General features: G+C 38.0%; 2 protein-coding genes across 2 annotated transcripts in view; both read left to right on the plus strand.

Moving 5' to 3' along the window:
* The window catches only part of spon1a (spondin 1a), a 281,162-nt gene that overhangs the window by 102,954 nt on the left and 153,605 nt on the right, over positions 1 to 24,603 (plus strand). The window lies entirely within an intron of this gene.
* On the plus strand, positions 9,016 to 12,111 carry LOC137043750 (uncharacterized). The gene is made up of 5 exons (XM_067420168.1): positions 9,016 to 9,217; positions 9,679 to 10,730; positions 10,825 to 10,894; positions 11,210 to 11,384; positions 11,946 to 12,111. Exons 1-5 carry the CDS (start codon positions 9,016 to 9,018, stop codon positions 12,109 to 12,111), a joined length of 1,665 nt encoding a protein of 554 aa, XP_067276269.1.

Genomic DNA, 24,603 nt, shown 5'->3' on the forward strand with positions numbered 1-24,603 from the left:
TTCGAGAGCGACTTTGTTGTGTTGGGCACTACTGGCCCACCATAAAATACACATTAACAAAACCTAATTTACATTAAAAAGACCTCAAATTAAAGCTACATTATGTAACTGTTCCATCAGCTAAAGGTTGCATATTCAAAACAAAAGCATAGCTTGATGATGCCAAGTTTGAGCTCAGAATCTTGAGACATGATTTTCACCTCACAGCCGGTTAAAAAGATATGGGATAGGAGTCAGGTAGAAATCAAGTTCATGGATGTGATTATTAATGTTACTGTAGTATGAAGCAGAGCAGGACAGAGTGTTGAGGAGCTGAACAAGGCCGTTGGAGCGATTGTTGCACAACACACAGCTCACGAGCAGCGGGACTTTTATTATGAAGGGGTGCCATCTCCGCTTTTCCGGTCACAAGTATCAGGTAATGCAGCTCTGTTTATCATATTAAATGCATTTAAGTGTGTTTGAAATTATGTTATGATGTTACTCATTTGCTCAGCGGCTGCCATGACACGTGTTGCACACTGCTAAGAGTAAAGTGTTTCTGCCAAATAAAACTGGAAACCGAGGGTAACGCAGATATGACACAATTGACAGGGGACTCCCTTAGACATCCCGGTTCCATGGTTAAAATAGCAATTTTCTCAGATGTTACAAATAGTTGGAAACGTGGGATATTGTAAGAGCTCAACTGAACAAAATATATAACACTGGCCTAGTGGTTTTTGGTTATTTTTACTGCAAATATCATGCATAGTGCACCTTTAAAATCTTGTCAGAGCCCCAATTCCAACCCTAAGCCTAATTATTCATACAATGTAATCCTGATCCTGGAAGATTTTCTGCAACCTGTTGAATGTCCATGTTGGTACAGGTTTATGCTGATTAGTGCATTTGCTGGATAGCATAGTCATTAGGTCTTATTCACTAATAATTGCGTGGATTATTTGTATTTATGCACACAGGAGAACTTCTCATAAAAAAAATAAAAAAAAATGTCTGCATAATTCACAACATCTGCATACGCACATATATTTTTTCTTAACATAATTCTTCTGGTAATGGATTTGGAGTATTCTAAATGAGTGATTGCCTTCCCACGGTTGTTCCTAAATTTATTTATTTTTTTAAAATCATAATGTACAATTACATTTAGAACAACATGTATTGACAAATCATGATTTTTTTTTTTTTTGTGAAACTATATGTAGGCAGATGTCTCACACTGTCCATGCATTTATAATGTTAGTGGATAAAACCCATTATTTCCAAAAGGAAAACATGTTGGTGAACCTCGGCTAGCATAGTTGGTAGTGGGAAGATGGTTAATTTTACTAGTCTTGTTTGTTAAGTTAGTTTAGCAGCACACCATATTTTAAGCCTGCCAACTCCACACCACAGTTTTATGAAACAACATGGACCATTAAATGACCAAACCCCTTTAGAGGTTTTCAAAATCCACATGTGGCTAGGGGAGCTGGGAAGCAGGGCCTGCTGCTGAGCTACATATGATAATGTTTCATTCATTTAGCAGTCCATTACGCCTCAGCATAAAGTGCTCCTGGGGCAAGAGGGAGGGTTCTGATGACTGAATACTGCTGCTTGACAAACTCAGATCCTGTGCCTCCATGCCTATGGCCACATCACAGGCCTCTGCTTGGTCATGCTGGTGAGGTATTCTCTCCATTTTCCTAAGCCTCCAAATGTATGGTGGCCATTTTACAACATAAAAACAGACTCAACTCCTGCTTATTTTTAGATCAAAATGCTCTGCTCTGGGGAATAATAGTGTCACATGTGAGCAGGGATGAAGCGGAGTGAGAATCCAAATGCAGAACTAACATTTAATAACAAACAACATAAACAGAAAATCCAAGAACAGTGGCCTGTTGCACAAAGCTGGTTTCAGTTGTTACCCAGGTAAGTTTGAGATTAGTTTGTCACATTAAAAAAATGGTCATGTGAAAGCAGTCATGCAGATATGGGAGCGCACCAGTGTACCGAACCCAAAACCCGAATCCTGGAGGAGGTGCTCCGAGTTCAGTTGGACTTGAACTGTGCCGCGATTCACGTAAACTGTGTGAGAAACAGACCCAGGGGCGCTCTTATTCAAAAAAGTAACCTAGCCATTCATTTTAGCCGATTGTATAGTTCAATAAAACACATAAGTGGTGATGGTGATAATGATTTACCTTGGATATGCGCGAGAGCGAGCTTGCAGTGTATTTGCGAATTACACACGCAATATCCCCAGAATCCCTTTACAAGCATGCAACAAAAAGCCCCCTTCATTTAATATATTGACCTGCATTCTGTTTTCTATAATAGCCTTTGGATGTTTGTGATTATGTAAGCTGCATGCAAATGGACCAGGGTTCAACAGAATCAAGTTGACCAGCGCTTGCGGGGAAACTTTCGTGCTAGGACTTGGACTGCAGCAATCGTGCTCAGTGTAAAAACGGCCTTTTCTTTTATTTCGACCTGGAGTCGAAATAAAAGTTAAACAGAAAAAATGGTAGCTTATGTAGGCTATATAACGTCACTTGTTTCAGAATAGTAATTTTAATGTTTGCCCTTTTCTTTCCCCATTTCTGTTTGCTGCTGCAAATTTTATGTCTATGGCTGCTCTCGATTTCTACTACGGGCTAGGCCATGGATCAAACAGTAAAAGTGTGCTCTGCATTAATTGCACATTAATAAAATTAATACCATTATTAATACATTAATTTTGACAGCCCTACTATGAACTGCACTTATACAGTAGTATTAATATTTGTGAATGTTAATTTCAACATTTACTAATATATTATAAAAATCAAGAGTTATATTTGATAACATTAATTTAGTGTGATGTAATATGAACAAAAGATGAACAACTATTTATATCAACAAATTGTACCTAATACAATGCAAACATATTTCTCATGGTTAATTTTAATACTTTAAAATGTTAACAAATGAAACCGTATTGTGTAAAGTGTTACCGATTTATATAATGAAAATATGTTGTTCTAGTAATAAAATTCTTACAAAAAATTAATAATTGTAAGTAAAACATATATTTTAAAAACATTACCCAATGAATCACAAACAAATGGAAATTGCTGTAAATTAATTGGCTAAATTTTAAATTAGTTTTATGTATGTGACATTCAAAAAAAAGACTATCACCTATATAAAACAGATGTTACGACAGTACAAGCCAATACAGTGTGGCAAGGGTCTAATATTAATTTTTAACTTACTGTGGGGTAATATACAAATGAGTTATTGTTACAGTGTGGTTGAAGCAAGGTGAAATGAGCTGGATTTAGACAGTTGAACAAGACAAGTTTAAACATAAAAACAAACCAATACAGCAAAACAAGCCACAGGGGTATGTGATAAATAATGAGAAACAATAAAAACTATCTGAAACACAGGTAACAACTAAAACTAGTCAAACCCACCCAAAAGAAAAACTGAGATAAAAACATAGATAATTCCTTACATTTCCCTCCATAAAGAAGGCACAACAATGTGCCTTATAGCTATAATAAAAAATAAAAAATAAATAAAATAAAACTAACATAAGTCCATCAGAGGAAGGCGGGAGGGGGCATGTGAGTACACCCTAAATGTATTTAGCTTTTTTGAGGAACATGCTAGTCCAATGTCCACAAACTACCAAGAGTCAATTTTACTGCTTGCCTAATGTCTTTGTGAAAATAGAAACATGCGGTTTACCAGCATATTAAGGTATTTTTCTTTATGAAGCATGCAGAAAGCATTCAGAGACACACCTGGTGTAAGGGAAGAGTCTTTTATAGAAATTTTTCGTAACCAGAAGAAAGCACTTTAATGCTGTGTTTACAATCGCAGCTGGCTGATAACACACAGTGACAAGTACCCAAAGGCTCTTGAGCAGAGGCACAGATATGCCCACCCATCAACACAGGCACACACACATGTACAAAAGCGTGCAGAGGATGCATGCGAGATGAAAAGATGAAAGTCAGAAATGCTGAAGGATTTGCTTGTGTTAAATACATTTTGATCTAGGCTGTTCACACACGCTGCACTGCTCATTCCAGCTATTTTAGGCACAGGTGTAGTTTGGTTTTAACAACGGTGGGGAGATTTTGAAGTCAGAGTAAACAGATGCACATCTACAGAAATGCACATCTGCAGTCTGTACAGTATGCTGGTTGTCATTGTATAACAATAACAAGTCATAACTGTGATGGCTAGACATATTAATATAGATTATTTGTTAAAATTATACATTATGAGTAATTCATTATCTAGTTCACTAAACCAGTCTAAAATATTTGTTCGCAAAATTGACTTATCAGCTTCTCAAGTGTAAAGGACTGACTCAATGATCCAGTCACAGTGCTTAAAATCTCACTGGAAGAGATCCTTAGTGGATGATTACTAAACCTCGAGTCTCTTGCTCACACAAAGCAATTCGTTTAACCACTATCCTTTAACAGTTCCTTTAACCATATTAGGGTCATGTCCATACCCGAATTTTAAATTAGATTTGAGGAGTAATATACTACACTGTTAGACATTTCTGTAATTTGTACAGTTATTTACAATATATCACCCAGTATAATACTGTAAATTCTCTTTACAGTAAATAGCTGTAATTCCAGTTGCATCATGGGAATTTTCTGTGACGTCAAACACCAAATACAGTGATTCACTGTATTTTAAAAAAATAAAGTACAGTACTGTATTCACCACAACGGCTTCTTAGGCACAATTTGAAACGACAGGATTTGTTTAAGATTTCGATTAGGAACCATCAGTGCAGCGTTAAAAGTTTCACCCGAGGAGAGCGCTCCAGACAACATATGAGCTGTGTCCAGGTCCAGACACCCTGAGAAGATTTTTTCATCCCCCGTGAGGAGAACAGCAAACAAGCAAGGTACGTTTAAGTGATTGTACTAGACGCAGTTTGCACCCCAATTTTACCTTGTCAGCATTGGTGCTAAAAACTGAGGTAAACTTAACGTTTTATTAAAAAAATAGTTTATTGAATTATATCAAGAACCAGCAGCGTCGCAAGTTTTGCCCGAGGAGAGAGCTCACGGCCCGGACAACATTACATTAAAGCTATATAGGTCATACAGGTAAACCTAATGTTTTATTTTTAAAAAGACTTAGTGGGTTTACTGAATTAACGTTAACGATCAAAATAAAAAGAAAAAAATATCGAGCATATTATAGGCTTTACATCAAAACGTTATTTATACAAAAAGTTATTTTTTCCCCCCAACATTTCATGTATAGACTAACTTACATTTTTCGTTTTTTTTTTTTTTTTTTTTTACATTCGTACGACAGGATTTATTTTACGTTTTTCAGATTAGGAACCTGTGCAGCATCGTAAATTTTACCCGAGGAGAGCTCGCACGGCCCAGACAGCATAACGAATGTCATTTGGTTCAGCATTGGTGCTAAAAATTGAGGTAAACCTAACGTTTTATAAATAAATAAAAAAGACTTAGTGAGTTTATTGAATTATAGGCTAACGTTACTGATCAAAATCAAGATTTTTTTATCGAGCATATTAAGCTTTACATTAAAACGAAGTTAGTAAATTTACGTTGGCCACAGTTGCAAAAATAACGTCGTTTTATTTATTTTTTTGACATTTCATTTATACACAGTTTAGTTTCAGATTTTTGACATTCGTATCGACAGGATTTATTTTACGTTTTAGATTAGGAACCCGTGCAGCATCATAAATTTTGCCCGAGGAGAGCTCACGGCCCAGACAGCAATAACGAATGTTATTTTTTGCTTCAGCATTGGTGCTAAAACTGATGTAAACCTAACATTTTATTTTTTAAAAGACTTTATTGAATTATCTTTACCAATAAAATCAAAATATTTTATCGAGCATATTAAGATTACATGAGGACGAAGTTAGTTAACGTTAGTAAATTAACGTGCCACTAGTTGTGGAAATAACGTCGTTCAAAAAAGGGTTAAGTAGATATTATCCGTCAGCTTGTAGTTAACGTTGGTCACTGGTGAATTTATTTTTGTAGAATTTTTGTTTCTTTCTCAAATATTATAATTGGATTGACATGATTTATTCTATATTCTAGAAAAGGAACCAGAGCACCGCAAGTTTTTCCTGAGGGAGGACATCACAGTCCCGGGGCTGAACATATCTGTGTGGAGAGTGGAGACACCCTACGAATTTATAAGAAGAAAAAAATATATAGACCAGCAATAAAGCAAGGTAAAAAAAAAAAGAAGAAGAAAAAAAAGTGCTGGTGGTCATATGTACATTCAAAAAAAGGATAGCGATCCATTACAGTCCAAAATCCATGTATATAATACTCAAGCATCCTAATTTTCAGTGAATTAAAGCAATATGTTTCACTGTAAAGTTTGTAGCCATCAAACTGAAAATATAAAAACCTTCTATGCCCATGCAAAAAGTCATAGAAATGTGGCTAACTTCAGGTTTTCATGCGGCATGGAACACTGTCCTGGTAATTTCAGGACGTTTTCTGCATTAAAGTCTCACATGCACAGAAATCACCCACCTTCTGTCACTGTGTCACAGAGACAAGACATGTGTCAGCATAGTGGTAACCAGAAATGCAATGTTCAAGCATGTGATTATGTGGCCGATAATGTTTCCTTATTGTGTAGTCATTTAAGATTACACATACGGAATGGCAAAAAAGTCACTTGTCCTTTTGAGGGGTGCTCAAAATATTTTAGAGTAAGGTCATCCTTTGCCACACACATATCTAGGAAACACAGACAGTCATTTGAAGCAGAGCCACAAGCACAACAAGATACTGATGTCCAAGTCCAAGACATCCAAGTCCATGATGAGACTGTTTATCCATCTCTTGATTGTCATGAAACAAACCCAGATTTGAACTCTGTGACATTTCTAAAGAACCTGGCCTTGTTTTATTTAAAACTACAGTCCAAACTGCTTTTGCCAGCCACAACAGTACAGTGCATTGTTGAGGAATTTCAGGAGGTCCATAGCAATGGAATGAAGCAAGTGCTTAAAAAAGTAGAGGAAAAACTGACAGGGCTAAACATAACTAAGGAAGAAATACAGAAAATAATTAAGGAACTAGAACAAGAGGATCTTTTAACTATTTGCAATGAAGGTGTCTTGAGATCAGACAGAACCAGGAAAACATATTTCAAAGAAAACTTTGATTATGTTTCACCTTCTCAGATTTACCTAGGAACAGATATCAGTGGTAAAGAACGCTTTTGTCAATATGTTCCTGTAAAGGATACACTTGCTGCCTTGTTTAGGCAGTCCACTGTGAAAGACCAGTATGCACAGTCTAAACTCCATGTGCACAGTGATATGGTTTTAACTGATGTTAATGATGGCAAAAACTTCAAGCAAAATGCCATTTTACAGGAATCCTCATCTGTGTCAGTTATATTGTACCTGGATGCCTTTGAGGTTACAAACCCTCTAGGCTCTGGAAAAAAAAAACACAAAATCATGGCCATGTACATGACACTTGGGGAAATATTACCACATAATCGATCCACTGTTGACCCAGCACAACTTGTTTTGCTATGCAGAGAGCAGGATTTTAAATTTTTTGGTCAGGACAAGATATTTTCCCACCTTATTGCTGACCTAAAAGACTTAGAGGATTCAGGCTTTCAGCTTGAGGATGGAAGCTACCTTAAGGCATCACTGATTGCCATTTGTGGCGATAATCTCGGTTCCCACTCTGTTGGTGGATTTACAGAAAATTTCAGCAGTAGCAAGAATTTTTGCAGATACTGTTTGATTAACAGAGAGACATTTGTCAAATCGCCACTGGTATTTGGCCTTCCACGAACACCTGAAAATTATAACAACAGTGTTCAACAACTGACCTCTGACCATAGTTTAATAGATGGAATCAAATTTGATTCCTGTTTTAACTCACTTGAGACTTTTCATGTCTGTAAGGGCCTTCCTCCATGTCTTGGACATGACCTTTTTGAAGGAGTAGTGGCAAATGATTTGGCCCTCTACATTGCACACTTGGTCAGTTCTAAAAAACATTTCACCTATGATCAGATAAATCAGGCCATTTCACAGACAAAACTTCTGGGTAGTGACTCACACAACAAACCATGTGAGATTAAGGAAAATGCTAAAAAGCTCAGTGGTTCAGCCACGCAGAACTGGTGTCTTTTACGGTTATTGCCAGTTTATGTTGGTAGATGGATCAAGCATCCTATGGACAGTGAGGTTTGGCAGTTGTGCCTTAAGCTAAAGGAAATAGTTGAATTCATCTGTGCTCCAAAAATTAACCAGAATGAGGTTGCCTATCTGAAAGTTTTGCTTGAGGAATATGTATATTTACGGAATAGCATGTTCCCTGACCACCCTCTAAAGCCAAAGCATCATTATTTGTTGCATTATCCTGACCTTATCCTTAAATTTGGCCCGCTGATACGCTTGTGGACACTAAGGTTTGAAAGCAAGCATTCTTATTTCAAGGAGTGTGCCAGAAAACTCCACAATTTTCTGCACTTAAGTAAGACACTGGCAGAAAGACACCAGCTTCTTCAGTCATATCTGGGTTGTGGTCAGTTATTTCCACCTCCTATTCAGGTTGCTGGTGAAGCAAATGAAATTGATGAACAAACATACAATGGGGATATACAGATGCTGTTAAAGACTGTTGAAATGGATAAAAGCAAAACCTTAGAGGTTTCATCAGTGAATTATAAAGGGACCAAATACACCAAAGGCCTTGTTGTTGTTTTAAATAACACTGATGACAAATTGGTCTTTGGGAAAATATCCCTCATACTTACTGATGAGAAACAGGTGCACTTTGTTGTTTTGGTTCATCAGTCAGTTCTGTTAGTTGATCTTGGAATCTACCACCTATGCAAGTCAGATAATGAATATGCATATATTAATGCAGATAGGTTGCAAGATTATTATCCACTGCCAGTGTACAACATCTTGGACCTCCCTACTGTTTGCTTGCATCACTCAGTGTGTTCTTCTTTCTAGGTATGGATGCTGAATGCATTCAGGAAATTCAGAGAGTGCTACCTGAATTGGACTATGAGAGATTGATGGGTGTCATTGAACACCTGTCATCAGTTGTTGGAGTCACAAAGAAAGAAGACTTTGCCTTTATTGAGAGGGATGACTTACAGCATCATTTAACACCAATACAGTGTCGTAAAATCATCCAAACCTTTAAACAAAGTGGTGAGTAAAAGCACATCTAAAGCAATTTGAAATGTTTAATATATTTTATGAGGCATCTCTCTAAATAAAGCTTGAGACATTAAACTCCAGTCCATGGGATCCACCTGCAAGCATGTTTAGATGTCTCCCAATTCAACACACTAAATAGCAGATGAGTTGAATCAGGTGTTTTTAATTAGTTGAATATCTAAAACATTCTGATAGGTGGGTCTCCAGGACTGGAGTTGAAAAAACTGGGTTAAACTAATGGATTAACAATCTCTAAATAACAGAAGAGACAGAATGAACCAATTGTTAATTATTTGGGCAAAACAGTATAACAGTATATTAAAAAAAAAAAAAAGTTAAGCAGAAAACAGGTTTTGAAAACCAGTAAAAAAAAAAAAAAAATAGTTGTCTTATATGTAAACTGTAAATAAAATGCACTTGTAAATATCTGTTAATGTATTTATTCTCTTCAGAACTGAATGGTAGAGTTGACACCAATGTCAACTGTGTGCCAAATGAACAGGCAGTGCCCTTTTCGTCCTTGGACCCTAAGCCAACAGATGGACATGCCCACCTTGCACCTCCTCATACACAGCCCCACTCTACTGGATTATCTTTTACGAACACGCAGAACTCGTGGGTCAGTCAGTTTGAGATACCTTGGGAGAAGATGGCTGCTTCACTCTCACAAGCAATATTAAGAGGGCAGAGGGCTAAGCCTGCAGACAGACGAGCAATGGTGAGAATTGTGGTGGCTGCCATGCAGAAACACTGTCCAAATCCCAACAGGGCTGCCTGTGTAGAGATAGCGAAAATGATTGTGTCAAAATATCCTTTGACCTTTGCAGACACAAATGATGAAGGTGAACAGTTGGGAATAGGTTACTATTCACTTATTAATCAGCTTAAAACAAGAATTGAGCATGTTAACCGCAACAATGTAAGTGAGAGAATACGAAGACCAAGGACAACGAAAGAACATAGTGAAGGCACTAGCACCAAAACAGTACGGAGCAAAGTAGACAGCTATGGCTGCACAAATTGGCAGCCGAAATGTCTCCCAGAAGGAGAGACGATTGACTCCTTAGAAGACAGAAGAAAAAATATGGTCGCCATATTTCAGTCTGCTGGCCCCAGAGTTGCGGACATGCCAGATATTGACAATTCAATGAGTTTGACATACATCTATCAACGTCACATGTTAAACAGCTGCCCTCCCCCGAGCATAAATGTGATTGAAGAACAGTGGCCTTTCCTCTTTACAAAAAGGGGACTCTGTGCCCATTTCAAAACTCTCACGGGTATTGATATCTGTGATCGAGTAGGACATGCTCTTCAAACCAAAGGGAAGAGGATCATAGATTTCTTCCAAAGACAGATTCAGAACAGAGACATTCAGTGTCTTCTACGGGACATGGAGAATGACACAACGACCATGCAGCATAACCGGACCAGCATAGCAGCAGTACTCCTTTTGATGAAGCACTTCCTTGAAAAAGAAGATTCCATCTTCATTTTGGCTGATGTAAGTGGTCAATATTATTGCAAATTACATAAAATGTTATTTTCAAGCTGTATTTTAAACATGTTGTAATCATAGGTCTTTTTGTGTTTTAAAGACAACTGCAACAAAGGCATCCATTGAGAAAGACATGAGCCTTCCAACCATGCCAAGACTCATAATGCTTGGTAAGAGAAGATTTTGAGGAATGTTAGTGTACTGTCAGCCTATTCTCATGAAATGTGTCTCTATAGCACACACATTTATATGCCAAATTTAGTTTTTACGTGCAGCTTTCGCATACATATGATAAACAATTTTTTTTGGCATGTAATATGCACTCACTAATTCTACCCAAGGAGGTTACACAGTGCATAAAAGTCATTTTGTCGATTCAATTTTACAATAAACACAATGTGGGCCATAGAGATGCATTTCATGCAATAATTAAAATTGGCAAATACCTTTTTTTTAAATGTTGTAATTTGTATTTTTCTTTTTAGGGAACACATTTCTCTCTTCCACAAAGTGGATGGTAAGCATTGAGGGAAAGGTGGCCTATGTTTTGGATGAGCACCTGGGATTTGCAGATGCCTTATCTGTATTCTTCAGCTGCTATTATGTGTTCAACATTGAATACCAGGAGCCTGCCTGTGCGACACTGGAACTCATACAACGGTAAGTACCCCTCTTTGTTTCTCCACATATTACTGTTAATTCAATCTTTATCTTGTATGTTTAGTTATGTCTGTTTAACTGATCATTTATCATGTTTTTTCATAAAATTAAATTAAATCTGCAAAAATATTCCAAAACTGTTTGTTTTGGTTGATTTTGGCTGATAAAATATAATTTATGAAAAGACATGGCGGTAAAACCTTAGAATAATGTTGCTCACGGTGTTATAAACCTGAATACATTTCTTTGTTCTTCTGAACACAAAAGAAAATATTTTAAAGAATGTTTGTAACCTAACAGATTGAGGCACCATTCACTTCTATAGTATTTTTTTTTCCTACAATAGAAGTGAATGGTGCCTCAATCTGTTTTGTTACAAACATTCTTGAAAAGGTTTAGAACAACTTGAGGGTAAGTAAATTACATAATTTACTTTTTTATATCCATTTAATGATGGACCATTATTCTAAAGTGTTACCAAAAGCATTTAAAGCAAAGGCACTTAGGGTGAAGAAATCTAAAATATCTTTATTAATTCACTTAATTTTCTCTTGCTTAAAGCTTTTTCGTTAGGATAAACCCAGATGAGGGAACAAAATGCACCGCCAAAACTGGAGTGAGCCGGAAGACAGGGGAGGTTGTCAACAGGAAGACGACTGCAATCAACAACAGAGTGTCATCCTTCCTTCGTCACCTAGTGGAATTTGAATGGAGAAACTTGGACTAGGTAAGACACTTTTTAATAGGATATGTAAAGTATACACAGACACTTTTACGTTTGAGGATACCTAACTAAAGCTAATGCAGTATACATGTAATCCATCCTGCAAAAAAAGGTTACAATGTTGTTTTTGATTAAATAGATAGTGATATCGTGTTGAGGTGATTCAGTAATATGATAATTTTGGAGGATGTAGTTTGTGCTGCTCCTATTATGTACTGACAGTTTTCTTTAGTGTCTTTTATTAAGCTAAATAACAAAAACACCTCTGTAATATACAATCAAGTTCAGCATCACTACAAAGTACATTCTTCAAAATATTAATAACAGTGAATCACCTCTTCCATAAAACAGTTCATGAATGCAAGACCGCGTTTAGCTAGGTGTTAGCTAAGCTAGGTACTGTTTTAACATTATGATGAATTGTAATAGGATTTCTTTTTTTTTTTGCTAAATTAAAAAATGTGTATACTCAAATTGTATGACTAACTTTATATCATTCTTATTTAGAGGGACTTCTTGCCATAATGGACCAGATTCCTCGTTCAAAAATTGGCACAGACATGGAACTTGAGTCTACTTGTGTAAAAAAATGAATTTGTTTTTCATGTTTATTTTTTTATGTATATTATTTTGCGCCAAAGTTTCAGCATTCTTCAGTGATTGTGTTATCACTCATGTTTACAAATGAGCTTACAGAGACTTCCACCATCAGCTCTGTTTCTGTTCAGTTTTCTGTGTTGGTTGATTGTTTGTAGTATTCTATATTTTTAATTGTTATTCTTTTTTTCCCTTTTTTTCCCCCTTTGTTGCACTTTGTGATTCGGAATGAAAAGTTCGTTAAAAATAAAATCTATTAATTATTATTATTTTTATTATTATTATGTTTAAATGTAAGCAATTGCAATGTTTTAAATAAAGAGTTTCATATTTCATAATATGTGTGTCTGTTTGGATTATGTAAGAATTGTGTCAGATACAAAAAATAAATAAAAAACATACTAATTCAGTAAGAATTAATAATTGAATAGGATTAGGATTAATGTACTATTAACCAAGGTTTACAGTAATGGTACTGTATTACATGATTACAGTAACATGTAGTTACTGTAAACTGAAATGTGGTTATTGTACTGTAAATCTCAAATACAGTAACTTACTGGCAACAGTGTTGCCAGTAAGTTACTGTAAAATCTCTCTTAAATGTCTAACAGTGTACACACATGCACATGCTTTCTTTGTGGGGATTCTCCATGAGTATAATGATTTTTTATATTGTACAGCCTATTTTTTATCCCTTAACACTACCCCTAAACCTACCCATCACAGAAACCATTCATAATTTTTACATTTTCAAATAAACACAATATAGTTTATGAATCCATTTTAATATGCACACACAATGTATATGTAATGTGTATACACAATGTAATATAAACCTGTACACACACAATCTTTACTTCGATTGACACGCTTTATGCATGTTTCTGTCTTTGCACAGCTCTGTCAACACCATCAATTTGAATCATGTGTTCTGGCTCATCTTTAATTCATGTGCCTCTCTTCATAAATCTGTTTGCTGTAATAGTCTATACCTGGCCTGTTTTATGTATGTAAATAAGCAATCTCTGAGTGATTTTTTTAGCAGCATGATATGCATCTGATTTGTACAGAGCCTGTGAAGACACCTGCAAGAAAAACACTAAAAAACAAGACCCACAATAACATTTTTGCAATTTGTCCCCCTCCTGTCGAAACCAGGGTTTATCAAACTTGGCCCTTGAGGACCACTGTCTTGCAGAGTTTAGCTCCAACTCTTATCAAAACACAACTGAGCAAGGTATTCAAGGTATTCAGGATCACTAGAAAATCACAATGTCGCACTAGAAAATCAAAGTGTTTAATAAGGGTTTGAGCTAAACCCTGCAGGACAGTGGCCCTCCAGGACCGAGTTTGAGGAACCCTGTTGTGAACTGTACTCACATTTGTTTTTTACAATACAATATAATACAATTTTTGTATTCGCAAATTGTTCCCCCATTTAATCAAATCATGCCTATGGATGAATAAACCATAAGGGCCGGCGTTTGCTATAGGCGAGCTACATGGTTGCCTAGGGCGACAATTGTGTTGGGGGCGCGAGCGTGCTCTAGTGCCGCACATTACTTCCCATTAAGCATAGAATCGGAACAAGCGAAATACAACATAATGTTTATTAAACATGATCATCATAGGGCGCCCCCTCAGCCACCCGTTAAATTACTTATCAACATGATTATTAGATTTAATTGATGGTGATTATTGATTATTAGTTCAGGCGTTAGGTCAGGCAAGTGCTCATCTTGCGCGTTCATCAAAAATGAGGCATCTAAACCACGCACAGGGACGGAAAGAAAGAAAGGAAGGAAGGAAGGAAGGAAGGAAGGAAGGAAGGAAGGAAGGAAGGAAGGAAGGAAGGAAGGAAGGAAGGAAGGAAGGAAGGAAGGAAGGAAGGAAGGAAGGAAATCGAAAGAAAGCCCAGTATAGAGGTTATTCTTCTTATCTCAGCCAATACGTTGTCAAACAAAATATAATTACTTAGTATTATCAACTAATATTTATTTTATAAATATTATTAATATTGTCACTAAGCTATCACTTGCTAGTTTTCTACGTATTACTACATATTGCAAACATAAACTTCACTGACAATAATCTATAACCTACATGGATGTAATTTAAATATCAAAAGTCCAGTTTGTTATAAATATGGATAAAGTATGCACGTTTGTTATGAAAAGTATGCAATCTACATGAGCGTCGGAAGCAAAAACTGCAGCCTCTCGTTTTTTTTTGTTTTTTTTACTGGAGTAACGATAGATGCCAAATAATTTACATTAAACACAATCATGATGTGTTTTAGGCTACTTAAAGATTGATTGCGATAGACAAAACTACAGAAATCACCATGTTCTCTATAGCGGCTGTAGTGGTGCATGTCATCAAGTTTTGACGCATATCGATCACAGGTTCGAGTCCGCCTTTCTGCCACACTCGCTCTATTCCCTTTTCCCATCACATATCAGATCGGAAAGGCATTTATTTTCAATAAAAAGAGAGAAAATATTAGAAAAGTGGAAATAAAGCTTCTAAAGTGTTTAATAATAAGTGCTTCATGGTTAGGGGTAGGCCTAGGTAAACAGAGGTGCTTGAATTAGAGACGATAAAAGTGAGTGTGTGTGTGGGGGGGCGCAAAACTCCATCTCGCCTAGGGCAACCAAAGAGCTAGAGCCGACCCTGTAAACCATACCCACGAATTTCCAATCTGTGCACTCAGATTTGTAAACCGCAGCTTCAGTTTTTAATCCACACCCACAAATTCATAATCCATGTCCCCACGATCTCAATCCATTGCCTCAGTTTTGCAAAATGTACTCACCGATTTGTGGCCCATCCCTCATTTTTTAAAATCTAGTCTACCAACGAAAGAACAGAGAAAGCTCATAGTTCTGTTAACAAATATTTTTGCATATTGTTTTATTGTGTATTATTCATTTGAACACAACTGTCTTAACTTCTTAAATTTTAGACTATAGTTTTTTAGTGGGGACAGAGTCGACTAATAGACAACAATTTAAAAATGATGCATCATAGCTAAACTCTACACAGCTGTGGCCATCCAGGAACTGAATTTGAAACCACTCCCCAAACGTCTTCATGAGATCACAACCATGCACATTCCTGAATGAAGGACATTGGGAGCATTTGGACGCAGTCTTAACCCTCTTCTGGTCTTACCCTGACTCAAACTAGGTCCCAGCCTGAACTTGAATGTGCTGGGGAGTAGGGCTGCACGATATTGGAACAAAAGTACATTGCGATATTTTTTTCACCAACGATATATATTGCGATATTGAGAGCCATCAATCCAGGCTAAAGTCAATAATTACCATTCCATGATATTAATAATTTCCGAAATAAGCAAGCTTCATTACAAGTGACAAAAATAAATGTTGGAAAGTATGTGTAAACATGAAACTAAACCTCCAGTAGGTGGCAGCAGGTGACCGTCTTAATGAGTGAGTCACTGAGTCGTTCATTCAAACGCTGAATCGTTCACACTTGTTGCTGTGAGTGAGACGTGTTACGGGTCTGCTGTGAACGATTTTCACTGCTTAAATAGAACAAAAACACAAAATATTGCATCTAAAATGTAAGTGACTTTAAGTGAATGTTAATTAGTTGTTGTAATTCCTCCTAGAGAGGCTGCACGAGCATCAACAGCGCGACCTTATTATCGTCAGTTCATTATATATTATCATCCACTATCGATCGCCACTCACACTAAATTAATGCACAAACAATCTTGCATTTTGGTGATTCGCTAGGTTTTTTTTTTTTTTTTTTTAAATTAGGCTCTTGTCCGTCGGGCAAGTACAATTCTCTTACTCTTGTCCCTTGTTAATGTCGAGCCCTGCTTTGTATTCGTCGTAAAGAGCTTTGTGGTGCCATTTTAAGTGGTCAGACAAATTGGTGGTGTTTTCTTGTTTTGCGGCCACAAGACACTCCATGCAAAGTACCTCTTTTTGGTTAACATCCTCCTTTTTGTTGCCGAAATAGTCCCAAAAAGATGATTTCTGGTACAAAACGGCGGTCGGTTCCTCTTCGTCACGCATTTTAGCAGTGAATGTTTGGCCGTGAGCACTAGAAAATCACAATGTCGCACTAGAAAATCAAAGTGTTTAATAAGGGTTTGAGCTAAACCCTGCAGGACAGTGGCCCTCCAGGGCCGAGTTTGAGGAACCCTGTTGTGAACTGTACTCACATTTGTTTTTTACAATACAGTATAATACAATTTTTGTATTCGCAAATTGTTCCCCCATTTTATCAAATCATGCATGCGTTCATTATATATTATCATCCACTATCGATCGCCACTCACACTAAATTAATGCACAAACAATCTTGCATTTTGGTGATTCGCCAGTTTTTTTTTTTTTTTTTTTTTTTAAATCAGGCTCTTGTCCGTCGGGCAAGTACAATTCTCTTACTCTTGTACCAGGAAACGGCGGTCGGTTCCTCTTCGTCACGCATTTTAGCAGTGAATGTTTGGCCGTGAGCGGTGAGCAGTGGCACAGCGAACCAATCACTGTGCAGGCTCGTGGAACGTGCATGTCACTCCAGCAACAAACTCGTGTTTACTGTGTGCTACCGTTCTCTTAATACACCATGGGCTACTACCCTTCACATCGCATGTTCGGGCGATGTGACTATCGCTCACGCGCACATCGTGATGTCGATGTTAAAACAGAATATCGTTCAGCCCTACTGGGGAGTATTCCAGAAAGCAGGAAATGTGACAGACCCTGTTAAGTATATGGATAAGAAAGCGAAGAATAATGCTGCAGCAGGTTATGTTACTCGTGCCCAGTGGAGCCTATTGATGAGGGGTATACTGATTGAAGGACAACTCCGTCAAATTTTTAAGTTTATCTTGATCATTATATCTTTGTGAGTACAGTCTATAGAAGAAAAAAAACAAACCGGATTGGTGCTTGCAACGCAGAGTTATTACAGTTAATGCCCAGAGCCCCCCCCCCCCCCCCCCTCAGCTAAAACAGCAGCTTTGGGGGCATAACGTAAAGGGTAACTTTGTGCCTCTTAACAGACACAAAATGCAATGAAAATGTCTGTCCAAAATAATCAGGTCCCTTACATGAGAACAAGATTATTTTAAATTACTGCACATATTTCCTCAAGCCGGGTGTCCAAATGGAAGGATAAATAAAGTTACATTACCTCCACAGTGGCTGCACCCGTCTTCGACCACGGAATGGCATTTTTCTTCAACCGGCCCGGCTGTGTTTTGTCTGCGTAAGTTAGTCAAGTGTTCGCTGCAAATTTTTACAATTCGGAAAGGCACAAACGCGAACCATTTCTTCTTCACTCGTGAGCCCAATTGGATCACCCGGCCATGAACGAATCGTTCTTTTTAACCGGTTCTTTTGAACCGGTTCTTTTTAGTGAACCGGGCGAACCAGTTCACCAAATTGGACTGAATCGTTCTAAACGGTTTGTGTCTCAAATGTGCTGATCGCACACGTTACTTTAGATACTCACTTTCTGACATGAGTGACAGTCCCTCCGAATATTGAATTATATGTTGTAACTCCAACCGTTCACTGAACTGAGTCATTTTTTGCTGAGAGATCTGATGAACTCACAAGCCGCTGATACTGGGCATTAACTGTAATAACTCTGTGTTGCAAGCACTAATCCGTTTTTTTTTTTTTTTTTTTTCTATAGACTGTACTCACAAAGATATAACTATCAAGATAAACTTAAAAATTTGCCGGAGTTGTCCTATACGGTAGTGGAATTAATAACCTGTGAATGTAGTGGGCATGTTGTAGAAGTGTTTAGATCTGTACCATCATATATTGTAATTGATATCAAATGAAAACTAAGCTTCTCTTTTTTTCTTTTTTTTTATCTTTCTTTTTTTGTGATAAGCATTTCCCTCCATTTCAGCAAAACCTCTCTGAAAATAGCAGAAAAAATTTGGACCCACTTTATATTAGGTGGCCTCAACTACTATGTACTAACATTGTAATTAATCATTTGATACAATGCACTTATTGTGTACATACATGTTTTTACATTGTACTTACATTTTAAAAAATACCTTCATGTAATTACATCTGTAATTAATTTATGTAGTTACATTTGTAATTACACAGTTGGCCCTTTTTTAAACCTAACCCTACCCTTAAACTTACCCATACCACCACACCTGACCCTAACTCTAACAGTATCCCACTTCAATATCAGCAGAAAGTGATTTGCAATACAATATGAATACAGTAAGTACATTGTAATTATTTTTTGATGTAAGTACATAGTACTTAAGGCCACCTAATATAAAGTGGGACCAAAGTTTCCTTATAAGAAAGATTTAGTTTGTATTAAAGCATCAGGCATATTGTTACTGTGTTGGTCCCCCTTTTGCTGCCAAAGCAGCCCTAACCTATTGAGGCATGTAGTCCACTAGACCCCTGAAGGTGTCTTGTGGTACCTGACACAAAGATTTTAGCTGCAAATCTTTTTCAGTTCTATAAGTTTCAAGGAGGGGCCTCCATTGATCAGACTTGTTTGTTCAGCACATCCCACAGATTCCAGGGCCAAGTCAATAACTTGAACTTGTTGTTGTGCTCCTCAAACCATTTCTGAACCATAGTTGCTTTGTGGCAGGGTGCATTATCCTGCTGATTAAGGGGCCACAGCCACCAGTGAATACTGTTTCCATGAAAGGGTGTACCTGGTCTGCAACAATACTTAGGTAGGTGGTACATGTCAAAGTAACATCCTCATGGATGGCAGGACCCAAGGGTTCCCAGCAGAAGATTGCCCAAAGCATCTCACTGCCTCCACTGACTTGCCTTCTTCCGTAGTGCATCCTGGTGTCATGTGTTCCCCAGGTAAGAAACACATATACCCAGGCCATTCATGTGATGTAAAAGAAAACATTATTTATCTGACCAGGCCACCTTCTTCCATTGCTCCGGGATCCAGTTCTGATGTCCACTTTTGCCGCTTTTGGCCCCATACACAACAACCTGTGATGCACTGTGTATTCTGACACCTTTCTATCAGAACCAGCATTAACTTATTGAGCAATTTAAGCTAAAGTAGCTCGTCTCTTTGATCGGACCACACGGCCCAGCCTTCGCTCCCCACGTGCATCAATGAGCCATGGCCGCCAATGACTTGTCGCCTGTTCACCACTGTTCCTTCCTTGGACCACTTTTGATAGATACTACCGCAGACCAGGAACACCTCACAAGGGCTGCAGTTTCTGACACTGTTGTTTAGCCATCACAATTTGGCCCATGTCAAACTCACTCAAATCATTATACTTGGCCATTTTTTTCCTGCTTCTAACACATTAACTTTCAAGGACAAAATATTTATACACATACACATGTGGCCTAATATACCCCACCCACTAACAGGTGCCGTGATGAAGAGATAATCAGTGTTATTAACTTCATCTGTCAGTGGTCATTATGTTATGCTGGATTGGTGTATATAAATGATGGAAAAAGGCAACAGGCATATTTCAGCCTGCATATATTTTATGTAAATTTAATTTCATCAATATTTTCCATGGCTACTTCTAACTGAGTAATTGTATAGTTAATTTATTCAAAAACAGGTATTTGATAAAATGGTAATTACAAAGCCTTCAGTCACCTCCACCAAGAAGAATGAAAGCTTAAGGGAAAACATAGAGGAATAATCACAGAAGACATCCATGACAGTCAATTAAGCACAAACACGGTTATTTATTTATTTATTTATTTATTTATTTATTTAAATCATAAAAAACCCTTCCAGACATGTGCCACCCATTTTACCTAATAAAGTCTGTTATGCTAGTGTTTAAAACCTTAAATAGACTCAAGACAGATTTACCAAAAAACAGACATATGCAAAGATAGAATTGTGTACATTTTAGCTGTGTTACCCCTGTTTAGTTAAATAAACCTGATTGCTTGACACCAACTTCTTAGCACAGCTGAGGATGGAGGGCTTATCAGAAGAAACATGCTGCTGAGGAAAGGAAAGCTGTGGCTTTCTGTGACCTACTGGCATTGCATTTGCCTGAGGAGATTATAAGGACAGTAGGTGACAAAGTCAGCATGGACACATTCTAACAGTAAACAACTATATTGTTCAAGCAGTACGGCCACAGATAAATCGCTATCCTAATTTTCTGTGTTATTCCACATTACAGTGGTTGGCTATAGTTTTTTTTTTTTTTTTTTTTTTAAGGTGTCATGAACTGAGTTTTTTTTTTTTTTAAATCTAGATTACAGTTTTTCTCGATTGCTTAAACACTATAACCAGGCTTTTGAACTAAAATTTCAAAACCATAACGCCATTTATCAAAAAGCACACCCATTTCACTAAACTATAAACACTATTCCCTGTTTTGACACTTGAGTCAGATTTGTTGAACTATCACTGCAAAACTCTACACACAAATCCCTTAATTTCTCATTGCCTAGACCATGTGGTCATTTAGAAAGCACTAGCATTCAATAATCACTCAAGTCAGCATAGTTTCAGCTCAATTAGCACACAATTACCCAGGTGAAAACACTAAAAGTCAAAATTTAACACACATCAATCAGAACTTTCAAGATACATAAAATTGCCAGAGTCAGTTCATTTGAGCTTTGGAACAATGGATCCACAAAGAAATGAAGGAAGAGTTCAAGGAGGGAGAGGAAGAGGACGTGGGTGGTGAAGGAGGAGGAAGAGGACGTGGTGAAGGAGGAGGGAGAGGAAGAGGACATGGTGAAGGAGGAAGAGGACATGGTGAAGGAGGAGGGAGAGGAAGAGGACGTGGTGAAGGAGGAGGAAGAGGACATGGTGAAGGAGGAGGGAGAGGAAGAGGACGTGGTGAAGGAGGAGGAAGAGGACATGGTGAAGGAGGAGGAAGAGGACATGGTGAAGGAGGAGGGAGAGGAAGAGGATGTGGTGAAGGAGGAGGAGAAGTAGGAGGAGGAGGAGGAGGAGGATGAGGAGGAAGACAAGCAGTCTCGGATGAAATTAGAGCCAGTTTAGTTGATTATACGAGAGAAGTGCCAATCATATGCATATTCCACATTTTATCATACTGTAAGTGTGGGGACATGCACTGGTCTTGATCTTGACTCGGTCTCGGCCCTTCAAAGTCTTGGTCTTGGTCTTGGTCTCGGCCCTTCAAAGTCTTGGTCTTGGTCTCGGTTTAGGTGGTCTTGACTACAGCACTAGTGGAAAGTGTATGATCGAGAACCTTATATGCTTGTTCACCTCGTCCAAGCCATGTGTCAGTAGATGCGTGCCAGGGGTGGATCAGGCATGCAAGAGGATTTTACCCCCGCTACCAGGCTAGGGCTAATATAGCCTGTGATGTGGATGAGATTCTCTGGCCTGAGCCAGACCAAAGACGGGAGGCTGAGGCGGAATACAATTTTATTTTTTTTATTTTTTTTTGTACCGTGTAGTATGAATGAATGAATAAAAATGTGCCAATGTATCCATTGGTTGTGTCTTTTGTTCATCATGTGAAAAGGTTTGTGAGGAGGGGAGCCACAAGTAACATAACTTACCAGTTTTGGAAATGTTGTTTTGAATTTATTGCACCAGTGTGTTAGACTATGTTGTAGTGTGTGTGATTTTGAGGGCTTGTGTGTCCTGTCTGAGGGCAAAGTTTGGTTTTTCAGCAAGAGTGAATGGTTTTGAGTTTAGAGCATCATTTTGACCTGAAAATAGGTTGTTTGGGAAACTGGGTGAGACGTTATGGATTTGTGTTTATAGTTTTGAGAATATGAGGCATAGTTTCAAGAAATGTGTTTAAGCAATCGAGAAAAACTGTAATCTAGATTAATTCATATGGATAGGATAGCATCTTGCAGTTAATAGAGATTTGTGGGATGCACATCCAGGGCACAAAGCTCCCATTCCACCACATCCCAAAGATGCTCTATTGGGTTGAGATCTGGTGACTGTGGGGGCCATTTGAGTACAGTGAACTCATTTTCATGATCAGGAAACCAATTTGAAATGATTTGAGCTTTGTGACATGATGCATTATCCTGCTGGAAGTAGCCATCAGAGGATTGGTACATGGTGGTCATAAAGGGATGGACATGGTCAGAAACAATGGTCAGGTAGGCCGTGGGATTTAAACGATGCCCAATTGGCACTAAGGGGCCTAAAATGTGCCAATAAAACATCCCCCACACCAATAAACCACCACCACCAGCCTGCACAGTGGTAACAAGGCATGATGGATCCATGTTCTCATTCTGTTTACGCTAAATTCTGACTCTACCATCTGAATGTCTCAACAGAAATCGAGACTCATCAGACCAGGCAACATTTTTCCAGGGTTCAGCTGTCCAATTTTGGTGAGCTTGTGCAAATGGTAGCCTCTTTTTTCTATTTGTAGTGGAGATGAGTGGACCTGCTATGTGATTTGTTGATTAGATAATTGCATTAATGAGAAACTGAACAGGTGTTCCTAATAATCATTTAGTTATGGATATATATATGTCCATAACATATGCCTGCTCATACCATAACCCCACCGCCACCATGGGCCCCTTGCTCCACATCGTTGACATCAGTAAACCGCTCACCCACACGACACCATACATGCTGTCTGCCATCTGCCTTGTACATCAAATGTGAACATTTGCCAACTCAAGTCGGTTATGACAGTGAACTGCAGTCAGGTCGAGACCCTGAGGACCACGAGCATGCAATCTTCCCTGAGACGGTTTCTGACAGTTTGTGCAGAAATTCTTTGGTTAAGCAAACCGATTGCTGAAGAAGCTGTTCGGGTGGCTGGTCTCAGACTATCTTAGAGGTGATGTAGTTCTGTTGTAGGTCTGATGTAGTTACAATTGGTCTGCAGTTGTAAGGCTGGTTGGATGTATAGCGCCAAATTCTCTGAAACGCCTTTGGAGAAGGTTTATGGTAAAAAAATTAACATTCAATACACAAGCAACAGTTCTGATGGATATTCCTGCATTCAGCATGCCAATTGCATGCTCCCTTAAAACTTGCTGTTTTGATCTTTGGCATTGTGCTGTGTGATAAAACCACATATTAAAATGGTCCTTTAGTTTGGCCAGCCTAAGGCATGACTGTGTAATAATCCTGCTGTCTAATCAGTAAAAAATGTCAACAGTCATGGTTGATGTTTATTTACAATTGGATACCGCAACAAAGTTATTCAAAGTTGTTCGCTTGCTCGGCCCATTTCACCACGGAGTTTTTCTAACCTGGGGCAATATAGAAGGATTCGCTCAGCGTCTGATACTGAAGAAAGGGCCGATTTCAACCGTATTCCTGCAAGCAGTAAGTAGTGATTTTATCCACTAACTGACTGTCGAACCCATTTCAGATTCAATTGAAAGTTTCTTAGTAAGACATCATTACGATAATATCCCCTGTGTTGTCTAGATTCAACGCAAGATGCTAGTATTGGAAACTCCAAGTAGCTCACATAACAGTTTGTCAAATGACAAAGGTTAATATTATTTCCTGCCAGTGTTGTCATAACATAATACTGTAGATACGTATGTTGATCCCTTTTGTCGGATTGAAATCTAAATTAGCCTATATTTCATCATTAACACAACTCCGAAGCTATACGTTTACTACTACTGTTTATTTGCTTACAGATTGCTCAGTCGATCATTGTAGCTAACGTCACCTTCTCCACCATTTGGTTAAACCAGTTGGTTAAACGATAGTCATTTGACAAGGCTTCTAGTCAATTTGTTAAATAAATATACATTTTTGAGCACTTCAGTTCTCATAAGTATGATTATTTTGCAGCAGATGAGTAGTAAATGAGTAGTGTGTGTGTGTGTGTGTGTGTGTGTGTGTGTGTGTGTGTGTGTGTGTGTGTGTGTGTGTGTGTGTGTGTGTGTGTGTGTGTGTGTGTGTGTGTGTGTG

Source organism: Pseudorasbora parva, chromosome 16, assembly GCF_024679245.1.
Source record: "Pseudorasbora parva isolate DD20220531a chromosome 16, ASM2467924v1, whole genome shotgun sequence".
Classification (NCBI taxonomy): Eukaryota; Metazoa; Chordata; class Actinopteri; order Cypriniformes; family Gobionidae; genus Pseudorasbora; species Pseudorasbora parva.